At 43.0% G+C, this 9,602-nt stretch overlaps 1 protein-coding gene across 1 annotated transcript; it reads left to right on the top strand.

Annotated features, from left to right (window-relative positions):
- The first annotated feature begins 2,407 nt into the window (after nt 1-2,407).
- On the top strand, nt 2,408-6,655 carry LOC309717349 (putative C-type lectin domain family 20 member A). The gene is made up of 3 exons (XM_082551868.1): nt 2,408-2,742; nt 5,469-5,566; nt 5,957-6,655. Exons 1-3 carry the CDS (start codon nt 2,544-2,546, stop codon nt 6,092-6,094), a joined length of 435 nt encoding a protein of 144 aa, XP_082407994.1. The 5' UTR covers nt 2,408-2,543; the 3' UTR covers nt 6,095-6,655.
- The last annotated feature ends 2,947 nt before the right edge of the window (nt 6,656-9,602 follow it).

Here is a 9,602-nt window from a genome sequence, read left to right as displayed (position 1 = left end):
CACAGATCTTTGTTCAGCGTCAGCAAACCAGCAGCTTAGCCTGTAGCTGATGACTAAAAGGACCCACAGTGCTCAAACTGCACCTTTTTCATGATCCAGGGCAGGTCTGGCTTCTTCTTTCAGTGAAATTTAGTGGTGACTTTAAAATCAGTGCATTTTATTTGTCTGTGACTGAGCCTCCATCTTTGGGAGTGGTGCTGTGTGAGACTCTCAAAGCACGTTTTGCACTTTTAGAGGAGATGCACTAAAACTGTAACATCATTAAAAAGACGCTGAAGCCAAACAAACAAAGAACAAAATAAAAACAGTTTGTTCTCTATGATTGGAACTGACATGTGAAATGTGTCGGGTTGTGTCGTCATCATCACTGATTTGTTTGGAGGAGTTGAGCTTGAACGCTCTTTTCTCCCAATTCTAATAATGACAACATTCAAATAAGACTGAAGTGGTCGGGCAGACGTCAGTCTGTTTGCATCTGTAATAACTTTGAATAAGTCATCTTCAGTTAAACGACTCTGAGCATCTTTAATCAAATACACTTTAATGAACACTGGGCTGCTTTCTAAAAAACCACTTTTACAAAGTCTCTGATGGACGTGGGAGGAGGAGCGAGGATGACATTTATATCAGATGAAGAGTTCTGACTGTGTCACAGCTGCACAGACGTCTCATCGTGTCGGGTATGTTCTGCATATGTTTGGTTTATTTGATAATCTCACACATTCATTGTCTGGTATTCTAATAAACAAAATGATGATAATTGAAGGAAGACAACATTTTTAAAGTTGAACGTTTCAAATGTTGAATATGTTTGATAGTTTTGTTTGAATGATTAGATTAGATAGAAATGGAGTGAATGACAGAGACAGCTGCCTCTTTGTTGATGCTGCTTTAAGTGTTATGATTAATAATGAACGAGCAGCTGCAGATGAGATTCATGAGGACGTCTTCACAGTTTTTCAGCTCTCAGTCATGAAGAGGTGTGGACTGATCCTGCTGCTGCTCTCAGGTCTGTGAACTCATCTCAGTCGCCTCATTTACAGTTTGAATAAAACTTTTGATGTCAGAAAATCAAAGAAAGCACAAAGTGAACTGCTCCATAGGGATTATTTTAAAGGTGTCTGTAAACGAGCTTCAAGCAGTCACAGAAACACTCGTACAATCTCCAAAGACCTTTGTCATGTCAACTAAACTTCTAAAGGTTTCTTTGGGTCCAGTTAGAAGTTTGATTGACAGTTTAATGGTCGGTAGTTTGTAAGAGTTTGTATAAAGTGAAGTAAAAGAGTAAAGAAAGAAAGGAGGGAAGAGTCAGTGCATGAACGTGGCTGTTTGTGTGCACTGCTGAGAAAAACACGTCTTGATTTTATTTTCTGTGTAGAAATCTGACTGAAAGCCTGAAACGCTGCAAACCCGTCAGCTCGCTGAAAAAGATCCTGACTGCTTTTACCACGTCCGTGTGCACGTTAGAGCAGGGCGATATGACCAAAAATATTTATCATGATATTTCATTTTCTTATCGTTGCCTAACATTGTACCGGTATTACCGTGAACGGTATAATATGGCCCAGCCCTAGTGCACGTGTTGTTCAGCTTTGAGCCTCGACCACTAACACGTCGTTTTCCTTCATTGTGCACACTGAAGAGGAAAAATCGTCCAAATACATGTGCAATAAGGCCAGAGTGAAAAACAAACTTAGCACTGTTAAAGCAGCTTTTTAAGCTGATGTGAGAGTTTCGCCCTGGAGCAGGAAACCAGTGTGTAGGTGTCCACAGGCACCGTAAAACAGCTTTTAACCAGTACACGAGTTACACATCCTTTGAAGGACACATATATTAACATATATTCACGTCTTTAAAGATGTCAACAAAAAGTTTGCGTTGTGGTAGCATGTAAAGAATTTATTCTCCTGATGACTAAAATAGTCGAGCTGAGGTGAGTCTGTGACCGCGCTGACTGACTCGTGTCCTCTCAGGTTACGTGATGGTCTGCCATCTTCAGTCTGATCAGTTAGTCAGACAGCTCCACCTGGTTGACCTGCAGAAGTCCTGGAACGATGCTCAGCAATACTGCAGAGATGAGTACATTGACCTCGCCATCGTTAACAGCTCAGCTCTCATCCAGGAAGCCCAGAAAAGGGCGGGGAGCACCGAGGCGTGGATTGGACTCTCCAAGAGCGGCTGGAAATGGTCTCAAACTGGTCCAGTTCAGTCATCCTGGTTTAACACGTGGTCACCGGGACAGCCAGTGACTGATGAGTGTGTGATAACTAGATCTGGATCATGGTCCACAAGACCGTGCTCAGCTACTTATCGCTTTGTCTGCTATGACGGTGAGTGTTTCAGACTTTGGTACCAGGGTTTGACAAACTGAACATTTTAGCTGCAGGTTTGAATCCGTCTGATCTTTTGTTTCAGCTGCGACTAACAAACACATCAAGGTGACGAAATCAGTGACCTGGTCTGATGCTCAGTCTTACTGCAGACATAGGTACACAGACCTGAGCACCATCACCAACACGCAGGACAACAGCCAGGTCGCTTCTATGTTGTCAGATACTACTGGTGCCTGGATTGGACTGTACAGAAAATACTGGACGTGGTCAAACTCGAGCACAGCCTCCAACCTGCCGTGGGGGCCCGGGCAGCCTGATGACAGCGTAAACTGTGCCACAATAGTCGGATCAACAGGCTCCTTCAACAGTCATAACTGTGATGACCAACGCCCCTTCCTCTGCTCCAGAGGTGAGTCTGTCCTCTGTGTTTCTGCACAGTCTGGTCCTCCTGGGCTCATCCGGACACTCTTGGCACAGCACTGCCGATGCTTTGGGTGGCGCTGTCATTTAGTGTTTGCTCTGTCTGCGGTAGAGTATCACTTCCTGTTCCTGTTTCAACACAGGAACAGGAAGTAGTAGTTGAGTAGCTTATCTGCGTAGCAATTTAATTAAAAACCTTTAGATAACTTCTGTTTTCATAGTATAATCTTCACGTGCACCATGGCTACTTCACCTGTCCCTCCTGCACTTTCTTGCTCATTGTGTCAGATGTTTAGTTACTCCTTTAGCAGTAATGATATCTGTAACAAATGTAGCATATTTGCAGCTCTGGAGGCCAGGATTACTGAATTGGAGACTCGGCTTCGCACCCTTCATTCACCCATAGCTAGCCAGGCCCCTGTAGCTGGTGCAGCCGAAGATAGCGTAGGCCCCGCTAGCTGTTCCCCGGCAGACCCCAAGCAGCTGGGGAAAGAGGGCGGCTGGGTCACGGTGAGGAGGAAGCATAGTCCTAAACAGAAGCCCCAGGTACACCACCAACCCGTTCATGTGTCTAACCGTTTTTCCCCACTCGGCGACACACCCGCCGGGGGTCAAACTCTGGTAATTGGTGATTCTGTTCTCAGACATGTGAAGCTAGAGACACCGGCAGGGGCCAGAGCAGGCGACATTGAAGGAAATTTAAAACTGCTGGCTAAGGGTAAACGTAAATTCAGTAAGATCATAATTCACGTCGGCAGTAATGACACCCGGTTACGCCAATCAGAGGTCACTAAAATCAATATTGAATCGGTGTGCAACTTTGCCAAAACAATGTGGGACTCTGTAGTTTTCCCTGGTCCCCTCCCCAATCAGACCAGGAGTGACATGTTTAGCCGCATGTTCTCCTTAAATTGCTGGCTGTCTGAGTGGTGTCCCAGAAACGATGTGGGCTTCATAGATAATTGGCAAACCTTCTGGAGGAAACCTGGTCTTGTTAGGAGAGACGGCATCCATCCCACTTTGGATGGAGCAGCTCTCATTTCTAGAAATATGGACAAATTTATTAAACCCCCCAAAATATGACTATCCAGAGTTGGGACCAGGAAGCAGAGTTGCAGTCTTACACGCCTCTCTGCAGCTTCTCTCCTCCTGCTACCCCCCCAAAAACCCATCTCCATAGAGACTGTGTCAGCTCCCACACAGACAAAAACAAACTAAAAACCAGAAACAAACAACTTAAACATAAACAATTACAAAGAAAGAACAATACAGTATCCACATCTGAACCAAAGAGTAAAACAGTGAAATGTGGATTATTAAATATTAGGTCTCTCTCCTCCAAGTCTCTGTTAGTACATGACTTAATAATTGATCAACAAATCGATTTACTCTGCCTTACAGAAACCTGGTTGCAGCAGGATGATTATGTTAGTTTAAATGAATCAACACCCCCGAGTCATTCTAACTACCAGAAATCTCGAAGCACAGGCCGAGGGGGCGGTGTGCTGGGCTGGTTCTAGACAGGCATATATGAGGGGGCAGACAGAAATGTAAAGGGGGCACATGGTGGCAGCTGAGGCGAATGTGGGGTGCTCTGAATAACTGTTTTTGTCATGTAATTGGATTGCACTTTGTCAAACCTCTACCCTAAAACCTGACCAACTTGGGTGTCCCCCCTGAAGGCTCAGCTTCTGCAGGTCTAGATCTTAGTGTCACTGAGGCACACAAACCCCCTGACCACGTTAAGGTGGCAATCACTCAGGAGGAAAACTGAAAAACAAAATAAAAAATAATAAAATAAAATATTGCTCATCAGATTCTACCAACTAAAAACATGACATTTACCTTAATTAGATGCCCTATGTTAAATACATTTGAATCCAACCATGGTACTTCTCACTATTGCCAATATTAACAAAACTAAAAAGGGTAGGCCAAGTTATGAAAAAAGGGCACTTCTCCAACTCTTGAAAAATAGAAATAAAAAATACATTAAAATATCCATCCAGTTCTTTAAAACCAACAACATAAAATCTATCTTAATTTGATTGCCTAAGTAAAGTATCAAATCAATTTTATTTATATAGCACTTTTACATTATACATGCTTCCCTTAGGCAGCATCATTAGAAGACATAGCATACATTTACACTGCTATGCAGATGACACCCAGCTCTATCTGTGCATGAAGCCAGATAACACACACCAATGAGTTACACTGCAGGAATGTCTTAAAGACATAAAGACCTGGATGGCCGCTAACTTTCTGCTTCTTAATTCAGATCAAACTGAGGTTATTGTACTCGGCCCTGAAAAGCTTAGAAATATGGTATCTAAGCAGATTCTTACTCTGGATGGCATTACCTTGGCCTCCAGTAACACTGTGAGGAACCTTGGAGTCATTTTTGACCAGGACATGTCCTTCAATGCACATATTAAACAAATATGTAAGACTGCGTTCTTCCATTTGCGCCCCTCCCTGAGCTCTGAGTTCTGCTGGAGGTTTCTTCCTGTTAAAAGGGAAAAAGTTTTTCCTTCTGACTGTCGCCAAAGTGCTTATTCATAGGGGGTCATTTGATTGCTTGGTTTTTTCTCTATATGTATTACTATAGGGTCTACCGCACAGTATAAAGCGCCTTGAGGCGACTGTTGTTGTGATTTAGTGATGTATAAATAAAACTGAATTGAATTGAATGGCCCTTTTCTTTCTCTGCAGATGTCAAACCTTCAGCCTTGAGGTCAGTGAAGGTTCAGCTGAGGGCGGGATCTGCAGACCTGAACGACCCCACAGTGCAAGAATCCATCCTGCAGCAGGTCAGAGGTCACACGGGCCCCGATACAAGGAACAGACCGCTATAACTACTGTGAAATGATAGAGAGCAGTGAGTCTGTGCAGGTTCAGGGACACGTGACAGCACACAGCTGCAGAGATACGGGGCTCGTTTAATGCAATCCCATCCATTTGTATTATTTAACCTTTTTAACTGGTAACTTGAAGAAGTCACTTAATTTCAGATTACTGTGAGGAGACGACGTGAACCAATGACAGGCAATGAGGCCTAATTCCAGACTTCAGTTTCATCCCCAGCCAGTTCATTTAGTTCATTTCCCCCAGAAACAGCACCAACAACGTTTTCTGCTCACTACAGAAACAACGGCTGATTAATGAGGAGCTTCTGTTAATGTGTGAAAACTGTGTTTCAGGTGAGGGAGAAGCTGGTGGAGCAAGGAGTCACTGAGGAGGTGAAGCTGAGGTGGAGGACGCAGCCTGATGGGAAGGTTTTCCACAGAGAGGAGGAGACAGCCACTTACTGTGAGAAGGAAGACTGTGGGTCGGTTTAGTCTGAACGTTATTGGCTGATGTTCCTCAGATGATCTGCTGTGTAATTCAACTTATTTCCATCTCTGTACTCTGACTGCTGGACTGTAACAGCGTAGCTTTGCATGACTGACAGTTGGAAATCATCCTTCTTTATCCTAAGCTCAGATCAGAGTGTCTGATGAGCTGTTTTATGCCTCTTTGTTTCTTCTGATTGGTGAAGCTAAAGTTTGCAGGTGAGCGGGTGGGCGGACCTTCTGTGTCTCAGATATAAATGTTCATGATATCCTGTCTCTACATATGAAAGTTCAAGAGGAGAAAAAGGTGAAACTGAGTGTTCAGAGCAGCCTGATGTCTGAGCTTTTTGACTTCATACTTTATAGTTCAAATGAGCACCCAGCAATATAACAGTAGATATGCCGTATATGTCAGTGAATCGCGCATTTATGCTCTCTATTATCATATTAAATATACATTTTTCTGTCTCAGAAATGTCTCTGCTGCTGTTTGATTCTGTAAACTACAGTCATGGCTCTGCATCCATCTTCATTGTAAACTCTATTCAATAAAGTCTATTGATATTTTATTGTCCTGTCAGAACTTTCAGTTGCTTCATTTTTATGCTCTTATTTTGAATTTGATGCCAGTAACACACATCATAAAGGCTGAGACAACATGAAGTTTAATGCTAAACAATAAGAGTCTCACATACAGTGAAGCTGATTGGCGGGACAGCAGTCACATGACTGGCTATGAAATCCCAGACAGACAATCCAACAGTTTGTGAAACATCTGAATGTAAAATGCTGAAAACTTCTGCTGCTCATCTGTTCACAGAAAAATCTGTGAAAGCGACGAGACGGCTGTGTGACGGTGATTTTCAAAATAAATTCAGATCAAATATTTTCTGTTTTAAAACACAAAGTGTTTCACAGTCTGATAAAACTCCACATGAAGACCAGAGTACCTGTCCACACAGCGGTGCATTCACTGCTGCACACACACGCACACGCACATTAGAGGAACAAAAGCCAAAAACAACAGGAAACAGATTAAAGCTCATCTATAAAATGAGTTGTCAGCAGTCGCTGCCCTGACATGGACGTGGCTGATGTGTTTACAGATGCATGTCTTTATTTTTCCTTTTCATGATGATCATGTGTTTTGAATAATTGTATTGTTTGTTATTTTCTCTTTTACCGTGGGAGGGGCTTTCGTGAGAATGAGATAAAGTAAATGATGGGCTGAGGAAAGCTGTTCCAAAGTTGGGAGCTGTGACTCTGGGTCGGTTTAGTCTGCCCACCAGGAAGTGACTGATCAGCTGATTTTTAATGGCTGATGTTCACAGGTTGATTTGACTCTTTTTTATCTTTAGAAAAATGCTCGTTTTGTTGGACAATAACATTTTTGTTATTCAGAGATGCTAACAGTAGAAAAGGTCTGAGTGGTAATGATCGAGTTTTCCTTCAGGACTTCATCGTTCTTCCTGAAAATGTGTGACTGACCATTTAAAAGTCCAGCCCTTCACCTCCACAGTAACACTCTAAGGAGTTTAAGACCATGGCGCCATCTGCTGGCCAAACCTTCACATTGCACCACGAGAATAGAATAGAATTCAACTTTATTGTCATTGCACACGTCACAAGTACAAGGCAATGAAACGCGGTTTGCATCCATCCAGAAAGTGCTTTAGCCACAATATAGATGTATTACAGAAATGGGTCTGTTACAATGTTCATGGTATGAAGGTATGTCATGAATAAGCTCTAAGTATGTGCAGGCTGTAGTGAGTATACAGGCTATGAACAGGATATCAATATGAACTATGCAAGTTATAAACAGCTGGTTATAACTTGCATGCGGTTTATAGAAGATGGTTGATCACGCACGCACGCACACACACACACACACACACATTAGAGGAACAAAAGCCAAAAACAACAGGAAACAGATTAAAGCTCATCTATAAAATGAGTTTCCAGCAGTCGCTGCCCTGACATGGACATGGCTGATGTGTTTACAGATTCTGCACTGTAAAAAATTGCAGTGAATTTGACATATAAACCATGTAAAATCCCTACAGAAATGTATAGTAAACCCCAAAACACATTTTTTCTGTTTCAATCACAGTGAATTTTTGTAAACTATTAAACAGAATGTTTTTGTTACATTTATGTTACGTGCCTCCAGCCGAAGGCGAGCTAGATGCACCTTAAGTCTAGCATGTCCGTTTGACCCACTGAAGTCTGGGGACAGAGGATCGAAACAAGGTAGAGTAGGAGGCACCTTAGGCTCCACCTGGACTTTGGGGGGAGTAGCTATAGCACCAACATCCTCCTTCAGAGGTTCGACACCTTGCTCAGCAGAAAGAACGTTACCATCACATACCTCTGAACCAGTCAAGATTTTCAACTCAACTAAACGTTGTAAGATAATACCCTTAATTTCCTTTTTTGCACTATATTTCTTTACTGGAATATCAAAGTGTGCCGCAATACTCAATAAGTCATCTTTACGACATAACTCAAACTTCTCAGGTCTCGGAGCATGAATGAAATCTTCTAAGTCAAAATCCATACTTAATTACAAGGCAGTAACATTGTACCAAGCACCAGAGTTGTCTATAGCTCTGGAAAATAGATCCCGGACGAGCCCCCACTTGTGTTACGTCTCCTCGAGGGCAGGAGGGGATAACACAACAACTCCGGAAACTCGGTACAGGTGTTATGAAAAAGGTTTAATGGCAGCGCTCTCACAGATTAAATAACCCAGATTCAAACAACAAATGTGGGGGAGAAAGGGACAGTTAGGTTGTGCCAAAAAAAACACCAAAAAGACAAAACCAAAACTTAGCTGATTCTATTATCTAGTGATGGGACGTTCTGTATCGAGGCTTCGGAGCGTGTGTCGAGTAATGGAGGGGGCGTTTCCGCGAAGCGCGTATCGAGGCTTGCTTCATTTATGGGAGGAGCTGAAAATGATGACGTCCGAAGCCTCGCTGCCCGGCTGTACCACGTGACTGGTTCATGAAGTGGTTCGAACTTTGCCGCGAGATATGACAGCGATATAAACCCTCAGACTTCATTCAAAAATGTGGGTGTTTGATGGAGAGTTGCGGTTAGTGAGAGTTTGGAGACCGTTTGGAGGTTTATGAGAGTGAGGAGAGAAAGTCAGGAGAGAATGGAGCCAGCTAAGAAGAGGAGGATGTCCTCCCCTGTGTGGGAACATTTTGATTCTATTCCTCCCAACAAGGTGTGTAAATTTCTACAGAAGATGTATTGTCATGATGGTGCAATACAATTTATGTTAAGCGGCTTTACTTTTGTACAAGGTGAAGTGTTTGCTATGTGCCAGGGAGCTGGGATATAACAACAACACCTCATCCATGCTTAGGCACTACAGAGCTTTGCATGAGAATAAGGGGGACACCGATTGTGGAGCAAGACCAGGTGAGCCATCAAATGCAATGATAATAAGATAAGATAGAACTTTATTAATCCCTCGGGTGGGTTCCTCTGGGAAATTCGACTT

The sequence above is a fragment of the Aulonocara stuartgranti genome, assembly GCF_965226115.1.
Source record: "Aulonocara stuartgranti genome assembly, chromosome: 11".
Classification (NCBI taxonomy): domain Eukaryota; kingdom Metazoa; phylum Chordata; class Actinopteri; order Cichliformes; family Cichlidae; genus Aulonocara; species Aulonocara stuartgranti.
The sequence above is the reverse complement of the archived record's forward strand: the minus strand, read 5'-3'. Positions and strand labels throughout refer to the sequence as shown.